Source organism: Phycodurus eques, chromosome 6 (assembly GCF_024500275.1).
Source record: "Phycodurus eques isolate BA_2022a chromosome 6, UOR_Pequ_1.1, whole genome shotgun sequence".
Taxonomy (NCBI): Eukaryota; Metazoa; Chordata; class Actinopteri; order Syngnathiformes; family Syngnathidae; genus Phycodurus; species Phycodurus eques.
Genome location: NC_084530.1, coordinates 30831854 through 30857370, shown reverse-complemented (window position 1 = coordinate 30857370; position 25517 = coordinate 30831854). Strand labels below are relative to the sequence as shown.

Sequence of the window (25517 nt, the reverse complement as noted above, 5' to 3'; positions counted from 1 at the left end):
ACATAAAGTGTAAAAATGTCATTACTGTGAAATGAAGGAAATAGGAACGAAGAAATAATCTGTTACAGGCAAAATTGTTGCCACTGCTGCAGGCAAATGTAAATAAAACCGTTTTAAAATGAATGTACTCACCCTTTAAAAATGCCTGGCATACAGGCATTTTACATTTTTCTGAAATCACATGCATCATAATTAGTGCCCACCAGCATGTTTTCAGTATATTTAGGGTCGATTGAGACGGGTTCCCTCACAAAACAGCAAACGAGGTCAATGTCAGTAAGAAATGCTGCTTGCAGATCCCAGGTGTTTCCTGTGCGTGTACAAAAACGAACGTTGCGGCCTCGTGGCTAATAAGGATGCACACCACGGGACTACGTGGAGACTTTCTATGCAGCTGTTGTTTGTATCATCTATTCGATTCCCCATTAACACCGACTAATAAAACAAGCGTCGAGTCGCACTCGGAAAGCACAGCTGAAAGGTCAGAATGCTAAAAGTAATTGGTAAATTGTTTTTTTTTGTGTGAGTGGCAGGGGTGCCACCAAGGATTTGGGGGCCCACAAAAAAAATATCCCTCATGACCCTACCACTTCAATAGTGGAAATTGAAAATACTATTTGAAGTCACGGGACCTTCCGATTGTTCTCGGTTTTCTTCGCCTTACGGCAGCCCTCAGCACAGCTACACTCAATTTCAATGTGTTTGAACGACATGCATACCATTTGGAAACTAACTTTAAGATGGGAATTGTGTCATGATCGTCCTCTGATTCTGAGGCTCGTCAGACAGTGACATCGCTCGGTTTGGAAGTTTGGGGGAGCTTGGAAACAAAATGGTATTTTAGGCGCTGCTGAACATCGTTTTTTTTATGGGGTTACCACAATAAAACTTGGTCGCCAAAAGACATACTACCAAATCGTTTTGGTCGACGTTTGTTCTTTTCAGACCTTTTTAGAAAATAGGCCGAGCAGATATGATGTCTGCACACAGAAGATTTACGGACACGGTATCGTTTGTGTTACACCTTCGCTTTTACCATATTGTCAACATTTCACATGGAGCCGCACATCTGATTAAAGGGGACAAATCATGATTTACGTCAACCGCAAAGTGGCTAATTCACTTGCATTAGTTCATAACACGACCTGTATGCGTATGTGTGCGCGTGCGTGTATGTGTGTGTGTGTGTGTGTGTGCGTTCGGGGAATTAGGCGTTGCGTGTGAGAACAACGGCAGTAAAAAAAAAAAAAAGACCATCACAGATAAATATCTTATAGTTTCGAATGCCTGCAATTGAATTCTACTCCATATAAATAATATAACTATAAATAACTGGCTGGCCTCATTTACGTAGCGACCCCATTCCAAACGCTTCTCGGTGTGCCGAGGCTGTGTGTATTTACATGTGGATGATCAATGCATGCAATTTTAGTTTTTCACTTACTGAATATATACAATACGACCATGTCTATAACTACACATTGTTAAATGAATACGTCCCCGACGTGAACAGTGAGCATTATCTTTGTAAAGGCACATTATTTCAGCTCTTCGATTGGCTCTCATAATTAGATTAGAATGACGTGTCAGCTTTATTAAAAATGTAAGACTTGCGCTCGAATTTTGTATTTGTTGCTTTATCAAAACGCACTTTGCACATTTATCCCGAAAGCTTCCAGATGTAGTACTACAATTTGCTTTTAGCAAAACGGATTGGAGAAACAACATTAAAAAAAAATCCATGATAAATGAAAAAGTAGAATCTTGAAGGGTTGCGGTTGAATCAAGTCTTTGAAGGGACAACATTTGAATAGTTTATTATTGTTAGACACACATTACATGTAACGGCATCAAAACAATACCATGATGATAAACAGCTAAATTCCTATTTTTGGCAGTGTCAATAAACATTGCGCACTAGGATACTGGTAAAGGTAGAATTTGGTCATTTTGTATTGAATATTTCTTGTATCTCACGAGATTCTCCTGGTGCACCTCCTGTCAAATCATTTTCAATTTGAGCGATATTGCCTTCATTGTTGCAACACTCGTTTAGGAGTTTTATTTATGCATTCGTTTTTGAATGTAAACTGCAGAATCCCGAAAGCCACGCCGACTTTCAAAGGTAAGCGCAACCCCGAGTTAAGGTGGTTCGATCCTTGTGAAGACGTCCATCCGTCCAGTTTCTATTCCACTCCGAATGTTCAGCGTCGTTGGGAGCAGCTGACGTCAGGAAAAAGGCGATACTGAGATGATTTGCATGTAATGATGTCAAGATCTGTTTCAAATCTTCAGCCACGTAAGTCGTATGTACTCAAACAGTCGCCTGTGGTCGAAGTCTCTAAATTCTTGCTATTTTTGGACGAGGGTCAAAAGACCTCGCAGCGGTCCATGCTGAACATACGTCGCGCGGCCCGCTTCCTGTCGTGGCTGACGGCGGTCCGCACGGCGCACTCGAACACTTGCTGGACTCCTCGCTTGGTCAAGGACGAACACTCCAGGTAGCCTTTGGCGCGCACCTCCTGAGCCACGCGCCTCCCGTCCGCCGCGGACACGCAGCCGCCCCGATGCGAAGCCGACTCCCGCAGGTCCGTCTGGGTGCCCACCACCAGCACCGGCGCCGTGGGCAAGTTCTCCCGAACCTCCGCCATCCACTTGCTCCGCACGTTAGCCAGAGAGTTGGGATTGGCCACGGAGTAGCAGACGAGCACCACGTCGGCCTGCTGGTAGGATCGGGGTCGGATCTGCCTGAAGCTGTCCCGGCCCGCCGTGTCCCACAGGCCCAGACTGATCAAAGCACCGTCCGTGTACACCTCCACCCCGGTGTTGTCGAACACCGTGGGCTTGTAGGTGTCGGGGAAGGTTCCTGAAGCGAAGCTGACCAGGAGGGCCGTCTTTCCCACCGCGCAGTCCCCGACCAAGACGCACTTGACAGACATTTGGTCTGATGGGTTCTCTTCTGCTCCGGAGAAGCGCGACAGCATCAACCTCGTCAAAGCCGCCGCACGGCGTTCTTAAAGTTTGGGCTTTTCCGTCATTTTGACGCGTCGTGGCCGATCGCTCCGTCTCCCGTAGCAAGCTTTTTCGAGGTCACCTTTGTCTTTGTTCAGGGGACCTCGTCGGCACTGCCAGCAGGTGACAAATGTTCTGAGGAAGGCGTGAAGAACAGATATGACCCGTTTGTACAGCATGTTGCAGTAACGCATTCGGAAGCCGGGCCCTGCGTGTCACAAAATCGCTCAGTACCATCATTAGCGTTTCCCCAAGAGTCTTAGGGTCACACTGGAAATGAATGACAGACGAAATGTGTCAATTTCACACAGAAAGAGTCAATACAAGGAAATGCTGCTCTTTTACAGGACTTCAATCTTAACATGCGCGCTTTAAGGTGAGGCCTAAGCATGCTGGGAAGTTTTTTTGGTTTTTTTGTTTGGTCTCTTCAGTTTCTTAATTATGCCATTGAGTTTTTGGACTTCGGCCTTACCGCTGCCCATGAGGGGACACCTTAATACGTACAAGAAAAAAAATAACTAAGTGCGTAGTAAAACCTTTCTTTTTTTTGTTTTGTTTTTTTTTACATTTTTCTTTGCCAGACAAAACATTTCTACTGACTTGAGCTTTTATCACAGGAACAACGCATTGAAAACCCACACGCGCCCTAGTGTAATGCATTAGTTATCACATTTCATTATGGCAGTACCGAAATAATATAAAAACCAACTAAATGTAGGAATACTTTCAAAACTTACCATTCCTCAGTCTTTTCAATCATGTCAGTCGCTTCTTCGCAGATAGCCGGATGTCTCTTATCAACTGGGCCACAGTTTCCGTATATCGATTTATTTCCTTACTTCCTGACTCATCCCACAAGCAAGCAGAAGTGCATATACTTTGTATTTCAGCACTTGTCAGGTGACGTTCAGACAAGCAGCTGAAAAAAGGTGGCAAGAAATGACAAGCACAGCACATCCGCTTGCTGGTGAGGCGAGAGGAGGGTCACACGTCCCTCCCCCACCGGCAGCGACGTTCCACAATACCGTCCAGCGCACGTTCACTTTTCTGCATTTCAATTTGGGGGGAGGGGGTGGGGGGAACTCACGTGTACGTTTTCACACGTGCAGTCGGTTGCGTTATTTGCTCGTCCTTTTCAAATCGGTGGACATTTTCTTCTTTCCAAAACATGAGCAAGTGACTGATTCTTTAGTTTTGCATTCTAACGCACACACACACACAAAACAATTTCAATTTTCAGCTCAGATCAAAAATACAAAATAGAACTTTCAATATTGAGGCCAAATTGGTTTAGTAGTGGCCATGATGCCAGACACGGACCAGTCCGGACTACGGTCCGTCAGCCCTATCATAACAAGGGCAAACATTACTGTGATGGGCTTCGCGCATTACTTGTGCCACGGAAGATACGCTTTCACCGCTGTTCGTCCAATCGCATTGTTTTCAGCTCTTTCGCGTCAACTCGGACACTGCATGTGGGCCAAGATCCTTGGGGAAAAACACTTCAACAACGCCGCCATTTTCGTTCGTCTTTCAACCATTGTGCCATGACGTGCGAGGAACTTCAAAGGTGTACAGTGGATCTCAAAAGACAAAAAGCAAACACAGACTTTTTCAAAAGCCAGGTTTTTGCGATACAGAAAAATGAGTCCAAGATAAATCATTTGAAAACTTTTCCCACCAATAATGTGGCCTATAACCTGTACAAAACAAAACAAAAATCTTTTCAAGAGGGGTAATCCAAATAACCTGGTTGCACAAATTTACACACCCTCATAATATGAGGTGCTGTATGGCTGTGAACAAAACTCCCAAGCGCGTGGTCAAATGTGTTATGGTCTGACGAAACCAAGGTTGAACATTTTGGCCATAATTCCAAAAGGTATGTTTTGCTGCCAGTGGCGGTAATTGGCACAGGGCGGCACTTCATTTTACATCCGGAAAAGTTGCAAAAAATATATTCTTTTGAGTTGTCCAGGTTATACAGTAGGTCACGTTAATGGTGGAAAAAGTTTGAAATGATTTATCTTGGTCTTGTTTTTTCATATTACGAGAACCTGTCATTTTACCCGGGGTGTGTAGACTTTTTATCACCACCGTAAGTCTTTGTTGGGGGATGTTTTTCCCAGAGTCAATACTGTACACTGTGGTGCAAACAGACAAATGTTGGTAGAGTTGACTGGTTTTATTGGCCTTTCGGTGTGGCAGACAACATCCAGGTAAATATCCTTGTGAAAATCATATTTCAGTCATCCCCAGTCAATATTCATTTTGAAAGTGCCACTGGCCATTTGCTACTTTCGCCAAGTCAAAGGTAATAATTATGCTTAGACCTCGAGGCACTACATTTAGACCAAAGAAATGCATTTTTGAAATGAATACATTTATTGGGTGTTCAATCAACGTATGACCGTAATACAGCTCAGACTACACACACACACACACACACACACACACACACACTCATTTCCTGGTATTCATTATAACTCATAAGAAATGTTCCCGGCAATTCATTCAGCTTTAGCAATTTCATGATGCGTCAATCTTAATCATTCAAAAGCATAGCTATCGATATCCGCCATTGACTCGGTATCATACGAATGAATACGGAATCTTTCAGTATCGCACACCACTACTGCAAAGATCAGCGGGGGCCGCTCTTGTCCCTGCATGTACTTTGTTGTTAGCCAGCAAGAAATGAACTGAAGGTGTCAAATTGAATTCAAAACAACAACAACAACATTTATTCCTTTATACAACTATCCCATTTCAACAACGAGTATACATTGAATACAAAAATCTCTTTACAATTTTTAGGATACATTGCAGAATTAAGTAGCTACTATAAATTCTCATTTGGTATTTCTCAACCTTAAACATTGAATAAAAAGTCATCAGTAAAACATGCAAGTAACAGAATGTACGTTGCAAACTGAGCATATCATCTGAAACCATCAACAACCTAAAAGCAAGCATTCATTTAAGATTTGTTCGGATTTTCGGGTGATTTTAAATATCTTAAAAGACACGGAGAAAACTACAACCGGAACAGTGCCACACTTTAAAAAAGAATTAAAATATAAAAATCGCATCCATTCTTAGTTTACAGATGCATAAAAATAATCAATTCCATAGTGAAACAGTGACAGAAAACTACGAACCTTGGGATCAATATTAACATCAATTTCACAAATATTCTTTGCTTTTTGGCTGTTTTAAGACAAGAAGGTGAAGGAGGTAGAGTGTACCAAGCTGATCTGTGTCTATGCATTCATTAGCATCGCTCCTTGTCGTGGCTTTTACGCGAATGCTCTGCACCAGCTTCTTTTCTACCTCAAAGAGACCACCACGAGACCCGGCTTTGGCTCTGTAAACCTGCGAGATAAGGAAATATGACGACGAGTGCGACTTTGAGACAAACGTGTGTGTACGTGTGTGTTTGTGCGTGTGTGTTTGTGTACCTGTAGCGTGTGCTCTTGAGGTAGTTTATAACGGCAGGGCGAATGCGGGCCACGCCCCCCTGGCTGTGGTTACCTCTTCCTGTGATGACAGAGAGCTGCGGTCGACACAGACCTTGTTCGCAGTCTGCACACAAGCAGTTAAAAGAATACATTTTAAAAGAAGCAGCATGCACAAGTACACAAATGTTGAAATTCAACTTCATCCCTTCTTTCAAATCAAGCTCCCATACTCCGCTTCTCTTCTTAGTACCTGCTGTCTTGTCGTGGAGGATGCGGCCCAGATGCTCCAGGGCCTCGTCCACGTGCAGCCCATGGAGGTTCACGATGTTCTTGGGTAGAAGCGAGGAGTTGGCTCTCTCAAAGATCTGAACTGCTGCACGGTGGTTGGCCTCACGCATCCGCTGCCCGTGTAAGTGTCCCTATCAGACAAGGGGACACAAATGATGTTTTCTTAGAGCAGCACATATTTGCTCCTAACTGGATGAGTTATGGCGGCACGGTGGTGGACTGGTTAGCACATGTGCCTGACAGTTCTGAGGACGGGAGTTCAAATCCCGGCCTCACCTGTATGGAGTTAGCGTGACATGTCCTGTGCCTGCGTGGGTTTGCTCCAGGGACTCCGGTTTGCTCTCACATCCCAAAAACATGCGTGGTAGGTTAATTGAAGACTCTAAATTGGGAGTGCGAATGGTTGTTTGTTTATATGTGCCCTGTGATTGGCTAGCGACCAGTTCACTTACACTATTGCTAACGCAACAGTAAAGTCCTTGTTATAGTAAATATTTGCAAGAAAAATACTTGTAGGCCATAAATATAAAACAATGACATGAAAATCAGTGAAGATCCTTACGCAGTGCACTTGGCTTTCGCGATGCAGGACAACGTGCATATTTGGTGCTGGTTGCTAAGCGGCTAAATAGAAGGTAGCCTGATGCCTTTTACCGTTGGTTTGGATGCACAGTAGGCCGCAGCTTGGCAATATGTATTCGTCACTGTTACAATGAAAAGGTCTGGCTTTGCTGGTCCACAAGTGAAGCACGTGTGGCTATGCTGTACTTTATTAGAAGCTTAGATTTTTATTGTTAGAAATGCAAGGGACTCACCCATTCTACCACTTTCGACTGACTCGATACATCCAAGACAGTGAAGATTTCCCAACATCGCTGTGAACCCCCAACCCCCCCCACCACCACCACCACCACGGTACTTCATCCGTCTTGTGTCGCAGAGGTCACAACACCGGGACATTGCTTTACATATTGATTCCTCCATTTTCTCCTCTGCTGTTTTCACTGTAGAACCCCGCCAAATCTCTTGCCGTTGTCACTCTGAAATCACTCAGCCACTATCATTCCTGCCGAGGCAGTAACCGCCCACTTCGTGCACCGCCAGCCCCCGCGGCACCAGGAACTACGGCGATAACCGAGTGCCCATCATGGGCTGCGGTACGGCGTATTCTTAAACCGCTGCGCAAAAATGGTTTCATTGCACGCCATTTGTAACTTCGTACTGTATGTCGGTACCATCGTAAACTGAGGACTCCCTGTAATCATCAATCAATCCCACACACCCAATAGAATTCTTAACAATGAATTATTATGCTCATACCTACGGAGAACGGCAGAAGAAAAAGATTCAGCTCCTGACCTGGTTTGCATAAAATGAAGCCACCTCTTTGAGCCCTTGCTTGTAAGCTTCTGCAGCTTTGGAAAAACTCTCGAGCTGCCGACTTCTTTGAAGACTGGCTTCGGCCCTGAAGTCCTTATACTCGGGATCCTCGATGTCCTGATAGTTCTGGGAGTCAGCCACGGCAGGGTCTGGAAGTGTCTGCCTCTGGCAAAGCAAAGGAAAATAAGAACTAGGGCCAGTGAAACTACAAGTAGGACACAAAGGCTGCTTTACCAGACACCACCAGATCGGCACAATACAAATCTTATAAGGCCCAGTGCGCACACATACAGACAATCGGCCTGTTTTTGTGCCAATTTTGCCTCTTCCTGACCAAGCGCCTCAAACGACAGACACAAACTTAAGTCTTACCAAGATTATGCTCTAAGATTGTCCTGAGGTCTGATGTGTGTTAAGGCTATTCGTCCTGGTTTTAGGGTTTAAAATAGGTCGGGACCGACAATCTTAATGAACGCGTTCAATATTTGCGACCAAAACTCTTCAAGTGTGTGGAGATGCTGAGTGATGCTGGTAACGCGTTACAAAGTAAAAGTAAGTAACGCGTTACCCAAAAAACGTGGTCCGGTGAGGTCATGAGGACTCTAACGCGTTACTTTTTATATTAGAGTAGTCAGACGACAGTTACTTTGATTTATCTGCCAATAGTTACTTTTTTTGCTCACAAGAACCAGAGCTTGATGTGCTTTTGAATAATAATAATAATATGCTATTTATGCTCAGGCAATAGATATTTATCATCAACAAACTACAGTGCTTGGGAACATGAGGCAAGTCGGTAACCAAGACACTTGATTCAGTCACGGTGCATGTCATAAGTGGAAACCGATTTTCAGCCTTTGTTTTAGTCATGACTAATAAAACAGACAAAACACACTCTATTCTTAACTATCCAGAACTAAAATGCACACGACGACTAACTACAATATCGAAGAACGGTGAAATATTTATAAACGGAGCCGTCTGGGGCAGTGACGTCACGTGACGTGTTCCGCACGTTTTCCGCACATCGTCAACTCACGTGTGCCCAAGCAGCCAGCGGCGCAAACACAACGGACGCTGACGAGGGATTGACATACTTAAACTGGAAATACAGTCACGACTTCAGAGTTTCTCTAAAGAGGACAATACCAAGGTTCGTTGTACATTATGTGCACGCACAGACACAGTTGCCTTCATGGACCCCCACACAATCGGCAGGGTTGCTACAGTCTGTGTCTCTGTCTGTCTGTCTGTCTATCAGTTAAGAGTCTTTAGAGAATGAGAGTGTACTGAGAATGGTGTGCTTGTGTATATTTAGGTGGCTATTTGGCATGTCAAGTCTGCTCTAGGTTGCTCATTTAATGTGGCTTCAACTACACTCACATTTAAGTTATTTTTTCATGTTGATGACATCATTCTGTAACTTGTGTGGCGTACATTACCTAACTTGGTTACCTTTGAAATCCAGTAATCAGTGAAGTCAGTAACAAAATGTACCCAATCATAGAAGAGCCAAAAAATGACGAACACGGAAGCGACCGTAAATGAAAACAAAAATGTCTTGCCCAATGTCGTTTTATGCATAAAAGTGGCTGGGGAAATGAGTTTTCTCCGCAGGGTGTCCGTGCTCTCCCTTAGAGATAGGGTGAGAAGCTCGGTCATCCGGGAGGATCTCAGAGAAGAGCTGCTGCTCCTCCGCATCGAGAGGAGCCAGATGAGGTGGCTGGGATATCTGATTCGGGTGCCTCCCGGATGCCTCCCCGGTGAGGTGCTCCGGGAACGTCCCACCGGGAGGAGACCCCGGGGACGACCCAGGACACGCTAGAGAGACTACATCCTTCGGCTGGCCTGGGAACGCCTCGGGATCCCCCCGGAAGAGCTGGATGAAGTGGCCGGGGAGAGCGAAGTCTGGGCGTCCCTGCTAAAGCTACTGCCCCCGCGACCTGAGCTCGGATAAGCGGTAGAAAATGGATGGATAGGTGTTAACAACTTAGGAGACCTGAACTTTAAGCTCATCAGACACATTCGGGATGAACAACAGCAGCGATTGCGAGCCATACCTTCTCTCATGTCAGAAATTAGTGACCTCTGACCTCAATGTTCTTCTGGATTAAAAGACAAAAATTCCCCCAGACACGCGCCAACATCTTGTACAAAGTCTTCCATTCTATAGTTAGCACATGTAGGCACCAGATGTCCCAATACCTTTGTTCATATGGTGGATCTCTTTGGCTGGGTTTGTAAACAACAGGTACCTTTTCCCTCTCTTTGCTGGTAGTTCTGTGGTGGTCTGATTGAGGCAGTTCTGGAGCGACGACGGTCTTGACAGGGTCCTGGTCTAGGAGAGAGTTCAGAAAGAGCTCCGTCTGGCTGAGACAGTAGCTGCAGGTTTAATAAACATGCAAACTCATTAGTCATGTTGACTCGAAGGATTTCATTGGTGATTAACAGTTGATTCAAATGAATGCAACAATTGAGTCTTACTTATGATCCCTGAAAATATCCTGGAGAAAAAGTCTGTCAATGGAGGGGAAGCAGGAGTAGAGCTGATCCTCTTTTAGCACGGAGGCCCCATCACGTCTGCTGAGGTCTGCTCGATTTTGTCTTGACTGAATAAAAATGGGGTCAGAGGGAATTCACAAAGAGAGATCAATGACAAGTGTCAAATTAAAGAGTGTATTACCTTCTCCATGTTCTCCTGCATAGCCAGCTCCTCTTTTATAATGTCCCGTAGGGAGACACATGGCTGGGAGACATTCCAGTGGTCCATCATAGGCATCCCTGCATCTTTGTGGCAAAAATAACAAAAAAGGAAAAACAATGTCAGTTTGCCCAGCTGAGGTTCACTCACGGCACTATACCAAATGAAGTGGGTCAATGTACAAAAATTTTTCTTCGTTCAAGTTAAAATACAAATCAGTATGATCGCCGTGGCATTCATAAAGCAGCATTAAATACACTGCTTTTTCCCCCCCTCCTTTCTAAGGCGCTACCTGGATTTCAAGTAAATAAATGGGAGCCTTCCACTGGATATTCCTGCTGTGAATTGCATGTTTCAGTGGGCATTAGGTTATCAGAAAAGTGCCTTGCTAATTTGTAACCAACCTTGTAAGAAATCCCATTTGGGTAGAAAAGATAGTTTACTACTGTTTATGTGCCCTGTGATTGACTGGCCACCAGTGCGGGGTGCGGCCCTCTCTCACCCAAGGTCGGCCGGGATCGGCTCCTGTGAGCCGAACGAGGACAAGCATTAAAGAAAATGGATGGACGGATGCGCTCCTCACTACAGAAAAGCTACATTCTTGCACCCGCAGCTGACTAATAAGACAAAAGAACATCACGTGGTTTTGTTGTGACGCATTTTGGTTCACTTGAAAGTCTGAGCACATGAAAAGGAAACGCACAAAGTTTAGAAACCTATCATCTTACCTAGACCAGATTAAATACACTGTAGACGTGACAAAGGTGATGTGGCCCAGATTACCACTGGTGAATGCTGTGCATAATACAAACGATTGCCAAAGTAAGTATCATGTCGAGTGCCTATCAAACAAGCTCGTCAGGGAAGTGTTACGACCCGGGCTTAATTTTGTCAGGCTGCCCCACACTGAGCGACGTGGCCGACCCGGACTGAACTGTCACGCGGCAACTGTTGTCAGGAGTGGACCTTCAGTTGGCCACTGGCATTGCCATGATACAAATTTGAATCGCCAGCACACGCTGTGACAACGTTGCAGATTACAACCAATCAAATTGCACAGAAGGTTTCACTGACAGCCAAAAGACATTTCCAGGTTTTAAGCCAGCAGGACAGCAAACGGCTGCTGCACCGCCCACCACCCATATAGTGTGTACTATAAAGCATCAAATATTGTGTTTTACATCAATACTTAACTATATTCATCATGTATAATGTGCCTGTGGTTGAAAAAGCGAAGCTTGTGACCAAAATGTATGTGAGCGGTACCTACCTCAATGGGTACATTCAAAGGAATGGAGTGAGCAACATTCCTTTAAAATATCTACACTCTCGCTATTATTCTCGCTTACGTCCTCTCTTTTTAGCAACCTGCTTCTTCCCTTCTTCTTTTCCTTTGGGCTTGTCCCGTTAGGGGTCGCCACAACGTGCCATCCTTTTCCATGTAAGCCTATCTCCTGCATCCTCCTCTCTAACACCAACTGCCTTCATGTCTTCACTCACGACATCCATCAACCTTCTCTTTAGTCTTCCTCTTGCCTAGCAGCTCCATCCTCATCATCCTTCTACAGATATACTCACTCTCTCTCCTCTGGATGTGTCCAAACCATCCAAGTCTGCTCTCTCTAACTTTGTCTCCAAAACATCAAATCGTGGCTGTCCCTCTTATTAGCTTATTTCTAATTCTATCCAAGCTGGTCACTCCGAGAGGAAACCTCAACATCTTCATTTCCACGACCTCCAGCTCTGGTTCCTGTTGTCTCCTCAGTGCCATGTCTCTAATCCGTACATCATGGCTGGCTTCACCACGGTCTTCTAAACTTTGCCCTTCATCCTAGCAGAGACTCTTCTGTCACTTAACACACCTGCCACCTTCCAACCTGCTTGTTTCTTCACTTCCTGACCACACTCCCCATTGCTCTGGATGGTTGACCCCAAGTATTTCAAGTGCTCCACCCTCGGTATCTCTTCTCCCTGTAGCCTCACTCTTCCCCCACCACCCCTCTCATTCATGCACATATATTCTGTTTTACTTGGGCTAATCTTCATTCCTCTCCTTTCCAGTGCACGCCTTCATCTTTCTAACTGTTCCTCCACCTGCTCCTTGCTTTCACTGCAGATCACAATATCATCTGAAAACATTGTGGTCCACGGAGATTCCAGTCTAACCTCATCTGTCAGCCAATCCATCACCACTGCAAACAGGAAGGGGCTCAGGGCTGATCCCTGATGCAGTCCCACCTCCACCTTAAATTCCTCTGTCACACCTAAAGCACACGTCACCACTGTTCTGCTGCCCTCGTACATGTCCTGTAATATTCATTTTTTTGTTTTTGTCCTGTTTGGCTGTTAGGTCAAGCAGAATGGAAAATCTGTATCCCTTTTATGCCAGAACAGTTTTACTGTGTCACAGTGCAGTTTTTAAGCTTCCGCTGTGGTTTCTTAGTATTATAATTTAGGCTTATTGAGAATCAGACTTGATCAGTCGAAGAGAACAAAGTTTCTAGAAGGGAGAGAGAGAAACAAAGACAAAAGACAAAGCACTCATTGTAAACAGGATGAGAGAAGTAAATCATGACATTATCTACAACAATGAAACATTAAATACGAGTGTTGCATGGGGATGTAGTGATACATCCTGTGAGGGAAGGACAGGACAAGATAGAACAGGACAAGGACAGGAGAAGAAGCATGCGGGACCAGGGTCGTGAACCCGGCTGTACAACTGAAGTGCGGTGGGATTAATTATGCAAAATAGAAAAGTCTACAGGACGAGAGTATAAGTGAGGGGATACACGAGCGATTTGCATATTCATGAGTTATTTGTCGCAGTAAGTGCGTGACCCCACACCCGGTGAAAGAGTCCCAGGGGTGTGTGCCTGCGGACACGTGCAAGTGAATTGACACCGTTTTACATGCGCAAAGACCGACACGAGTGTCCTGCAATTGCTGTGGCCGCACCGCAGAGGCTGAGGACCCCACCCAATCAATCCATCGAGGGGCGGGATCGGGCCCAGGGGTCCACCAGAGAGCAGCCCGGCGGACGCTACACGTCCCACAGACGTCCGCCGGCCTCGCCGAGGAGCCCAGACCACTGGCCACCCAGTGGGGCTCGCAGAGACCCAATGACACCCCCCCAGGCAACCCCCCCACACCCCCCACCGCCCCACAAGCCCCGCCAACCACACCATGAGAGGTCAGCCCCAAAACCAAGCAGTCATCCAGCCCAGGGGAGGGCACGGCCTCAGGAGCACCGCCATGCAACTAAGTGAGACCCACCTCCCCCCCGTTACTATGACTGCCAAACCCTGACTGGCAGTCATTGGCCCTACCCAGTGTATCAGTGCCACCCCGAGTGGTGTGGTGCATTAAAATCTGGAGAGGTCAGTGAGCCGAGGGGGTTAGTGAGTGGGGCGGGGGGGGGGCTCCCAGGCACTACTGCCTAACAGCTGATTTTTTTTTTGTTTTTAATTCTAACGCAATATAGTATATGATGAGATTTAGCCATTGATTGATGTTAATATGTTGTTTGTTTTTCCAGTTTAATAGAATCAGAATCATCTTTCATCTTTCATCAATCAATCATCTTTCATCTTTCATCAATCATCTTTAGAATTGTTAACTTAGCGGTAGCTAATGTGACAAGTAATGATTGTGAATATTTATTAGGGAGGTCAATTACTTCTGTCCTGATCGTAGCCTCCACTACTCTGTCCCGACCTGCTTCTGCCCTAACTATTACAAATGTGATAAAGTAGAATATACTGTATATACAGCATCAAAGACCTATACGGCTCACTGTTCTGGGCGACTCTATATCCAATCTCTCAATGAGCGGGCTGCGTCAGCAACTATTATTCTTATGCGATGGTCTGGTCCAATTGGGCTCGACCGCATCGCCCAGCGTGTGGCAGGCTTTAACATTCAGGCCTCCCAGCTGACTACTGAATCTGAACATACTGAATGGGATTTTTCTTACATTTCTTAATCTCACAGCGCATTTCAAGATGCTCATTACAGAATTCATTGAGTGATCATATCTCATGTCATTAAGACAGGAACTTTGCGAAAAAATTATTGGAACTACAGACAAAAATAAATGTTAATTTTGTAAAAGCTTATCCAAACAATGGCATACTGAATGTAGGCGATATTCAAAGGTGCAACATATAATCGAGACTGACTATTTTTTTGGTCCCAGTCTGTGCGTTCTGCAGTACGAACTAACGCAGATGTAAATTATTTTTGGCATATCGTTTTTTTGTGTTTTATTTGTTTCAACTGTATTGAACAACTCATCTTGAGGTCAGTTGAGTTTGTCCATGAGTGTGTTTTAACTTACCGTCCAGAAACAATTGGTGGGAAAGAGTTGCTTTTTTCTGTCGTTCCTGTGAAACAATATGTTTAACTTGTACAGATCCACTCAGATTGACCCATAAAATAGTGAAGATTTTCTAGCACATATCACTTCCACTGGCTATTTGCAAGGGTTTGCAGTTCACCTGGATAGTTTCTTTCCACTTGTGGTGGAGAAGTTTAGCCAGGTTCATGTCCATCTGCACTGCATAGTCTTCAGAAGCACATATACCTGAATATTGTGGGAACTTATGCTTATTATCATAAATCATAAGAGTGGTTATTTTGATTGCTTTTCCAAGTCATTGATTAGAATAACATTTTTAGTTTGCAATGTTACCTGGTTCGACTCCCACAGGTCCAAACAGTTCAGTTAGTTGCAGTGCCAGTTCAGTGGGTAGTCTCAGCTCTACGCTCTGAATGTTCACGACTTGGTTGACTCTCTTTTCGTTGGCCCTCCAATTCTTCTTTTGTCTCTCTTCTCTCTCCATGTCCTCCAGCTCAACCTGCAGCAGCCGGTGGACCTCTTCCAAACTAGCAATGTCATCTGGAGTCGCAAAACTTGACTCCTCGATTATCATTTTGTGTTCAATGTCATCACATTTTTCCAAAGTACTGGTTGTTACGGTGTGTGAATGTGTATCCGGCTGATTTTTGGTTCTGATTGGCGAAGCCGTGCCTCCAAATCTTGATGAGTCAGTATCGGAGGTTCCACCAATTTCGTTAACTACCTCATTTGCAGATTGTTGAACTGCACTGACAACAGCAGTTGGCTCTGGAGATGGAAGATCATCCCCCAAATTGGTTTCTAATACTGTTACTAATAGTGAAGTGTTCTGTTCAACTTTAACTGCTTCGTCCTCTTGTATCTCCTCTAAAACATCCTCGTCTCTGAAGAGGCTTTCTCCAGAGTCTAGTAACAGGTTGGTTGTCCATTCCAAGTCTTGGTGGCATTTGTCAAACAAGTCCTCCAATGTATCCAAACTAACTAGTTTAAAATGACGACTGAGGATGCTCAGGCTCTCAAGACGGCTTTGAACTGCCCCTAATTCTTTGTCCTCCACCTGTGTGCTTTTCTCGTGCACCATGCGGTATGGTACTGTATTGTGAGTGGACGGGTGAACTGCAATTGCAGCAGAAACTGCTGATGCAACCTCTGGCACGAATCGTGAGGAGACGCCACATAGGATTGTGACGTCGCTCGAGTAGCTGCAAGCAGCGACAAGAGTATCTGCCGGGCCGTCTTGACGATTAAGACGCCAAAGAAGCGCGAAGTCCTGAGGTTCAGTCTGGGTGGGACAACCTCTATCCGAAGAGACAGGCGAGTCAGTTCGCAGATGGACCTCTTCTTTGAGCTTGGGGAACAGTTTAGGCATGAGGATGGAGTCACAGTCAGGATAAGCGGTGTTGCTACTCTGAGCATTGTCAAGAATTTGGGAAGTGGTAATGGGACATTCGGGTGCTTCGAGTGAAGGAGCCAGACAGTTTTGAGAGAAGGTGAGGGCTAGCTTACATTGCTTCCCTGATCTGCGACCGTGGCGCTGCTTTCGCTCTAGACTGCTTCCACTGAGAACACAACTCTCTGGTTCCACAGAGTCCCTGGCAACAGGACCATGGCATAAGTCACTAGAATGTCTGCTATCAGGCTGCACTGTCATTTCATTGTCTGTCTGCTCTTTGCATTTATTTGTGTCCCTCTGGGTATTGCTGGCAGATGCAAACTCTGTATGATAGTCATGCTCAATGCTATGGCTTTCTTTCGGCTCTGTCGATTCAGATGTGCTAATAGCCAGCCGAGTATCTGCAGCAGCATCTGATTCCGTTTCGCAACCAATGTCCAAAACTGTGGCTCTACTTGTTTCATTTTCACTTTTTACAATCTCCTCATTACCCTTGTAAGATTCAGACGCTTTCCAGTCCAACACACAATCTGGTAAATCAACTCTGCCACTCTTCGCTGCGTTCATCTTCTGTTCTTTTTCCTCAAGCTCAGACCTACAGCTAAGGGATTCTTCAATCTTGTCATCTTTCTCCAAATCCTGCCCTAGGGAAAGACAAACAGGTGATGCACAAGGAGAACCAGACTGGCAAGTAACTACACCAGTCTGAATGAGATCAAGAAGTTTCTGGAACTCAGTCAGATTAGTTCCAGACTGTACTTTGCCTGTGTCATTGTTGACGTCTTTAGACACCCTTCTGTCTTCACTTCCATCACTGTCTTCAGATCTTTCTTTTCTCCTTTCCTGCCGCTGCTCAAGGGGCCCTTCAGCTGGCCAGTCACCTACAAAATGCAACATCTTGGACATCTCTCCCTCTTTGCTAGCTACCACTGATGCCGCCTCTTTATTATTCTGTTCTCTCTCCATTGCCAAGCCATTTGAATGGTTCATATCTTTCACCAGATTTGCTGAATCAAACTTCCTAGTGGGTCTTTCTCTTGGCACCCTTTGTTTAATAGACTCAGAGAAAGCCACCGGGAGTTCATTACTGCGGTGGCCTGCGTTCATCACTGATTCTACAATACAATCAGGTACCCCCTGTTCTCCTCCAGATTGAGTTAGGGCATCCAGGTCAGAATCCAAAGCCCACAGGTCCAGGTTAACATTCTCGTATAAACGTTCTGAGAGTCTCCCAATTGGCTGGAACACAAGCGAATCTGTTGATTTGTGTTCGTCGTCTTCCAACTGCCGCAACTCACTTGGATGACGATTAGATGACACGTCAGGAAGCGAGGAAAAGAGATGAGGCTGGGAATGCTTACGTTGGTCCATCAGTCCAGGTTCACTGACAAGGTCAGGACATTTGGCTTCAGGAGTCACACACCTGATGGATGGAAAAAAAGTATGATCTATACAGTGACACCCAATGAAAGAACGTGTACAGAGGACAGACATCTTTGTATATGCCAAATTTATTGCAAAGCACAGCACTTGACCTTAATTAATTTTATGCAGTTAATGTCTACTTAAGTGGCTTCCCAAGTTCAAAACACATCCCTGCTGACGTGCACTGTTTCCACTAACAACAGTCTCAAACAGAGAGCAGGCGAGTAGTGGTGGGCGAATCGATATAAATATCAATAATATCGATACCAACATTTGTATTGATATTGATCGATATCAGTGTCATGAGATCGATGCTTGAGTTTGTTTTGCTCCTGCATGCCGTGTGTTCCTCGGTACTATTTTGCACCATAGAGTGCTGAGTTTAAATTTTGGGTTTTTAGATCTGCACAATAAATGTTCTAACAATTATACTATATCTTTGTTTTATCCATCCATCCATTTTTGTACTGCTTTTCTTCACTAGGGTGGCGGGCGTGCTGGAGCCTATCCCAGCTATCTTCGGGCGAGAGGCAGGGTACACCCTGAACTGATCGCCAGCCAATCGCAGGGCTCTTTGTTTTATGTTGTTTTAAGTTTTTTACGAATTTAGCTTTAGCCAGGGGACTATATCCCAAAGCAGAGGAACAACGATACACGAGCCGCACACCAATATTGGCAGACAGAAGGCCGTCCATTTCCGTGAATATTGTATGATTAGGTTTGTACTCCATTTTCAGCTGCAAGGATATTTCAAAGTATTTGATTATGAAATAAAGGACATAATCTGCCAGAAAATCTACAGAAAAGACTTGTCCTTTCGTTTGTGATTGACACTTACTGCAAGTTTTTGTTGTCCAAGTGGAGGCGCTGTTTCAAATTAGGGACCACTGCGCCCATGATGGACTTGACTGTTACAAAGCGCTCATAGCCATTTAGCATGCGCCGAATCGTTTCCGCAGTCACACCATGTTTGCTGCGTCTGCACAGGGACACGGACACACATAAAAAAAAGACACAAAACATAAAGATTCAATTGCATTTCTGTCTTGACGAGTGACATTTTGGCAATCTTGAAGGAAAGCTAATCGTGTTATACTTCCTAGATCTTGCTCACCTCTCTAGCTCTCTGGGCTTGTTCTTCCACCAAGTGTCCGTCTCACGAAACAGCACTTTGTAATAGTGTTTCAATGCCTAACAAGTAGAACCCATCAAATCAATCTACAACCTGTCCATTTTTCAGAAGCACCAACAACATTGAAAGCAGGTGACTGACCTGGGCCACATAGGGCTTCATCTCCCAACCTTGCATGTTTGTATTGTCAATTACGATAGGGTTGGCACCTCGCTCAAAAGCTTCTTTGGCTATTGGGTGACGGTGAAATAACAGATAAAGAAAGTGCACTCAAAATAGAGTTCTCTCTTTCTATTACAACTACCTACTGAAAGATCTGTGCTTACCCATCTTGTGGTTCCACTCGTGAGCTTCCCCCAGAGCAGCGGGATCAAAGTGATAGCGTCCTTGAAGAGTGAAGTAGTCATCAGTGCTTAGTGCAACTCCACCTGGATTGTGTTCTAGAAAAGCTCTGCAGAGATGAATTAAGTTTTTCTTAGAACCATTTTTAATGAGCATTATCAGAGAACAAATGTATCAGACCACCAGCATCTATATCCAGACTCTTCGCATTTCTGTGACCCTGGGAGATGTTACGATTTGGACCATCCATCCATTCATTTTTTTGTACCGCTTTTTTTCACTAGGGTGACGGGTGTGGTAGAGCCTATCCCAGCCATCTTCGGGCGAGAGGCAGGGTGCACCCTGAACTGGTCGCCAGCCAATCACAGACCATTTGGAACAGCAATGAGAAATGGCAAAGTCAATTCGCCTTTTCATACCCAAATTTTATCTGGTTCACTGGTCTTCTCTGCTAAATCACAAATTATTCAAACATAACTTTCAACCAGTAAAACTTTTTTGTCTGTTTAGGAATGTAAGTTACAATAACTTTTCATTTCACATCTTTATTTATTTAGATTTATTTAACCTTTATTTATCCATAAAAGGCAATTGAGAACAGATTGTCATTTGCAAATAATCAAGAAATAATAATGTGCTTTTCCTTTTTTTGTGGAAAAGTAATAATGCCGTGAAATACAAGTTGACTGTTCCGTGGCCGTCCTCGTAACTCAAAATACTCATCGCAAACCATCCTTTCCCATTGAAATAATAAGAAGAAAAAGAAGTAGTTAAAGAAGTGTTTGAAAATAATGATAATAAGAAGAAGAAAAAGAACCACAAGGTGAAGAAGTTGAAGATGAAGAAAAAGAACAGGAAGAATGGAAATGATGGAAATCCCATTAATTCGTTGCAGCCCTACCCCCCACGCCCCAAAAAAAATTGTAATGTGAAAAAGGAAAAAAGGAACTAGACCAGTATAGAATATTGTACTAAACATACAGTCATGACACATTAAATTGAATCTAAAGAATTATTTAAATTCAATGGACATTGTGATGCTTCTTCTGGTGTTTGCGACTCAGCCAACTGAGGAAGATACAGTATTGATATAGATGTCAGGATTTACAACCCCAATTTCAATAAAGTTGGGATGTTGTGTTAAACATAAATAAAAACAGAATACAATGATTGGCAAATCATGTTCAACCTAAATGTAATTGAATACACTTCAAAGAAAACAATTTTCATGTTCAAACTGATCATCTTGATTGTTTTTAGCAAATAATCATTAACTTAGAATTTTATGGCTGCAACACGTTCCAAAAAAGCTGAGACAGGGTCATGTTTACCGCTGTGTTACATCACCTTTTCTTGAACTGAGGACACTCATTGTTGAAGTTTTGTAGGTGGAATTGTTTCCCATTCTTGCTTGATGTACAAGCTTCAGCTGTTCAACAGTCCGAGGTCTCCGCTTCGTAATGCACCACACATTTTCAATGGGAAACAGGTCTGGACTGCAGGCAGGCCTTTTACTACGAAGCCACGCTGTTGTAACACGTGCAGAATGTGGTTTGGCATTGTCTTACTGAAATAAGCAGGGGCGTCCACGAAATAGACGTCGCTTGGATGGCAGCATATGTTTCTCCAAAACCTGTATGTACCTTTCAGCATTGATGGTGCCTTCACAGATGTGTAAGTTACCCATGCCATTGGCACTAACACAGCCCCATACCATCACAGATGCTGGCTTTTGAACATTGCGTCCATAACAGTCCGGATGGTTCTTTTCCGCTTTGGCCCGGAGAACACGACGTCCACAATTTCCAAAAATTGGACTCGTCGGACCACAGAACACTTTTCCACTTTGCGTCAGTGCATCTTAGATGAGCTCGGGCCCAGAGAAGCCGGCGGCGTTTCTGGGTGTTGTTGATAAATAGCTTTTGCTTTGCATAGTAGAGTTTCAAGTTGCACTTACGGATTTAGCGCCAAACTGTATTTACTGATCTTGGTTTTCTGAAGTGGCGGCACGGTGGACGACTAGTTAGAGCGTCAGCCTCACAGTTCTGAGGACCGGGGTTCAATCCCCGGCCCCGCCTGTGTGGAGTTTGCATGTTCTCCCCGTGCCTGCGTAGGTTTTCTCCGGGCACTCTGGTTTCTTCCCACATCCCAAAAACATGCATGAATTGGTGACTCTAAATTGCCCGTAGGTGTGAATGTGAGTGTGAATGGTTGTTTGTTTGTATGTGCCCTACGATTGGCTGGCAACCAGTTCAGGGTGTACCCCGCCTCCTGCCCGATGATAGCTGGGATAGGCTCCAGCACGCCTGCGACCCTAGTGAGGAGAAGCGGCTCAGAAAATGGATGGATGGTTTTCTGAAGTGTTGCTGAGCCCGTGCGGTGATATCCTTTACACATTGTCGGTTTTTGATGCAGTGCCGCCTGAGGCATCGAAGGTCACGGGCATTCAATGTTGGTTTTCGGCCTTGCTACTTCAACGCAGTGATTTCTCCAGATTCTCTGAACCTTTTGATGATATTCTGGACCATAGATGATGAAATCCCTAAATTCCTTGCAATTGTACGTTGAGGAACATTGTCCTTAAACTGTTGGACTATTTTCTCACGCACTTGTTGACAAAGAGGTGAACCTCTCCCCATCTTTGCTTATGAATGACTGAGCAATTCAGGGAAGCTCCTTTTCTACCTGATCATGGCACCCACCTGTTCCCAATTAGCCTGTTCACCTGTGGGATGTTCCAAACAGGTGTTTCCTCAACTTTCTCACTCTTTTTTGCCACCTGTGCCAGCTTTTTTGGAACGTGTTGCAGACACAAATTCTAAGTTCATGATTATTTGCTAAAAACAATCAAGATTATCAGTTTGAACATTAAACATTTTTCTTTGAAGTGTATTCAATTAAATTTAGGTTGAACATGAATGGCCAATCATTGTATTCTGTTTTTATTTATGTTTAACACAATGTCCCAACTTCATTGGAATTGGGGTTGTACATGGAGGCAGTCAAAACTCTTCCGTAAACCTCAGTAATATTAGTCGTTCTTTGCAAAGAAAAAATAATATATGCCTGTGAGTACTGTTATATTATTGGTCTACGTGTTGCTCCACCATTTGTATTCAAATATGTTGCTTAAAGGGTTAAAACACCATGCCACCAACCATCTATGGCCTTTTGCTTTGTTTGTTAGCATTATGCTAAACAGATTTATCTAAGCATGTGTAATGTGTAATTGTCTTTGTTTTATGTTGAATTTGATGGTAAACCTCCACTGTGAGTGGCAGTAAAGTTTGAGAAGTTGTTGTTTTTTTTTGGGGGGGGGGGGGGGGGGGGTTGTTCAATGTCTGTTAAACTGCAGCTTGTTGAGGAGAGGGTTAAGTTCACTGACACCACATAAAGTTCTTGTATCTCAAATTTTTGCTTGCGAGTAAAATCTGCCGACCGACGACTCTTGTCTTGAAAAACTCATAAGTCGGGTCGGCTGTATCTTAAGGTATCAGTGTAGTAAATGTTTAAATTAATGGATGACAATATATTTAAGCATCCAAAATATCCATTTGGTTATAGAGCTCCAACTACCGGAGACAAATTCCTTGTGTTTTTTGGACATACTTGGCAAATAAAGATGATTCTGATTCTGATTCAACACCGGTGTACTATTAGCCCTTAGAGAAATGTAAAAACATATTTTGGTAACGACTAATGCTGTTAGTTTTGGGCAAGGGTGACAGAAACCTTACATCGGGTGGCGGTCTAATACATTTGTGAAACATTGTTAGCGATATTGTTGATTTCGTACCGAGCCAAAGTGGACTTCCCAGATCCCGGTGGACCACGAAGCAACACAAGCACCTTGCCTTCCAAACAAAGCTCGCTAGACAGAGCAGGTGCGACGCCAACCGGATTATGTGCAGTAGCAGCCATAGTCCAGGATTTGGGAATGGTAGCAGAATGTCTCAGAGGTGCTCGAGGGACAGCGCCCTGGCCTTCCCAGGGAGTGGGATGCCCAATTGGACGGTGTGAAGGGGCAATCGGGGTGATAAAGCACGGTCCTTGGCTTCCATGTAAACGGGCAGGGAAAGCAGGTGAATGAAGCTTCCACTGTCCTGTGGTCACTGGAGAACTAAGTCCTCTGACTTTATTTTCAGAGGGCATGGGGCCAGGCTGTTCTAGAAGGATTTGGGATGACTCCTTCTTATACATCTGGAAGGCGGACGGACGTCGTGAAGCGAGGAGATCTAACGGAGGTTTTGGTCTGTCCGCAGGCTCTTCCGTCATCAGATGTGTGAAATCCACAACCGATTTCTGACCCTCGCCGCTGCCACCTTCCCAAGTGTTGAGCCGGTCAAATGGAGGGGGAGGTCCGAAACGCACTGAGCCCTCTTCAAGATATGGCCGTCCGGCAGAACCCCGCCCGCACTCAGGCTCCCGGTCGAACTGAAGCAGCTCAGGGAAGATCTGCTCTGGAAACTGTGGCGGAGGTAACGAGGAACGGGTCACGGCAGCAGACAAATAGTGGCCGTTAGCCCGATCTTCCAGGTTTTGTAGCTCCTGATCGACTTGAAGGTCCACCTCTTCGGTCAGGAGACTGGTAGACAACGGAGAGGTGAGCCGCTGGGACGCTTCCGAAGAGTCGCCGTCGGGTGCAGGTTGAGAAACACGCCCAGGACTAAGCAGGGCTGCGGCAGTGCTCTCAAAGCCAGACACTGGAGATCCAACGGGGGCTGCGAGTTCTGCAGCAATTGACAGTTCCAAGAGGGAATCCGTGGCGTTTTCCACTGCAACGCAGAAACCTCAAGTTAGGTTATCGTGGTGATTATTGCAATCTAACCAGCCCGCTATTAATCGTGTTTGTTTTCCTTTCGATTGACCGATTTACGAGGAATTGCTGCTCAGGTGCTATTGAAAGTGTTGACCGATACCGGCCACTCGTGCCAGAGTAGCATCTGCTTCATTTGCACATTGATTGAGGAGTATCTGCAACATTTGCACAATCAACAGATTATCGCACTACTCGCTTGAAGTCTCGGCGCCCTTTGCACAACGGTCGTTGCGGCGGACTATTGCAATATTACTCTTTCGAACTGCTCTAAGTCCTGGAGGACTCTGCATCTTTTTGCACAATTGTCCCAAAACAATTTACCGGCATTACCAGACAACTAGCAACCCTTTATTGCTCAGTGACTGTTTTTTTTTTTTTTTTGTCAATGTCTTTATGTCTCCAAAGTGTCAATTGACTGTCTGTTGTCGTACTCGAGCGGCTCCAACTACCGGAGACAAATTCCTTGTGTGTTTTTTGGACATACTTGGCAAAATAAAGGTGATTCTGATTTAAGCGCTTTTAAGGAACTCCCAGCAATTACGCTAAGCACAGAAAACGAAATGCTTTAGTTGTACCTTTAAAGTCAACCTCAGACAGGACGATGTGAATAACTTCGGGGTCCAAGTGGGGGAATATCTCTTGCATCTCTTGGGTGATTTTCTGCCTGTGGGAGCCTCCTTCGCTGGGTGAAAGGTTGGACGCCAATGCGACACTGTAACCCTGAAGTGGTCCGAGACCGACATTTTGCCCCGGCAGCGGCCCGCCGGAGACTCCCGTCGGGGTCTGTTCGCTTTTCTTTCTCCGGGGCATGGTGGCACGATTGGGGTAAATCGGTTTCTTGTTCTCGTTAGCAGCTAACTGCGAAGCTGGCCACAAACATTGATTTTGTGTAGACAGACATTCGTGGCAGCAAAAAAAACTAAAACAATAATAATAATAACGGCTTCGGAACGGACTCCATCGTTCCTCCGTATCATAAAGCGTGAACAAAGTTGAGTTACTCAAGGTTACAATGTTTACAGCATACAAAGTACTCAGGAACTACAACAGGAAACTAAAGCCACTATGCAGTCGGCACCACGGTCGTAAGTGGCCGACCCGGAAGTCAATACGCCGATTCCAAAATAAAAGCTTCCGTGTTTGCATACTGTGGATTTAGTGCATTAGCCAGCCACACAAGGCCCGGGGGCTACATCTGGCCCGC

At 44.8% G+C, this 25517-nt stretch overlaps 2 protein-coding genes across 3 annotated transcripts; both read right to left on the bottom strand.

Moving 5' to 3' along the window:
• Nucleotides 1-1803: 1803 nt before the first annotated feature.
• On the bottom strand, nucleotides 1804-4009 carry rhoh (ras homolog family member H). Its single transcript, XM_061679857.1, has 2 exons — nucleotides 3750-4009; nucleotides 1804-3147 (listed from the first exon to the last, which is right to left on the bottom strand). The coding sequence occupies exon 2, from the start codon at nucleotides 2982-2984 to the stop codon at nucleotides 2370-2372; it is 615 nt and encodes a 204-aa protein (XP_061535841.1). The 5' UTR covers nucleotides 2985-3147; nucleotides 3750-4009; the 3' UTR covers nucleotides 1804-2369.
• A 1719-nt stretch (nucleotides 4010-5728) lies between these two features.
• n4bp2 (NEDD4 binding protein 2) lies at nucleotides 5729-25396 on the bottom strand. Of its 2 annotated transcripts, XM_061679563.1 has the most exons (16): nucleotides 24889-25396; nucleotides 23291-24269; nucleotides 19479-19603; nucleotides 19294-19382; nucleotides 19135-19211; nucleotides 18859-18999; nucleotides 15536-18018; nucleotides 15342-15427; nucleotides 15182-15227; nucleotides 10825-10928; nucleotides 10626-10750; nucleotides 10397-10523; nucleotides 8121-8306; nucleotides 6724-6892; nucleotides 6474-6597; nucleotides 5729-6387 (listed from the first exon to the last, which is right to left on the bottom strand). In XM_061679563.1, exons 1-16 carry the CDS (start codon nucleotides 25121-25123, stop codon nucleotides 6342-6344), a joined length of 5142 nt encoding a protein of 1713 aa, XP_061535547.1. In that variant the 5' UTR covers nucleotides 25124-25396; the 3' UTR covers nucleotides 5729-6341. The 2 variants fall into 2 exon arrangements, with proteins under 2 accessions (XP_061535547.1, XP_061535548.1); XM_061679564.1 differs by lacking the exons at nucleotides 5729-6387; nucleotides 6474-6597; nucleotides 6724-6892; ... (2 more) ...; nucleotides 10626-10750; nucleotides 10825-10928 and adding an exon at nucleotides 10941-13342.
• Between the last annotated feature and the right edge of the window lie 121 nt (nucleotides 25397-25517).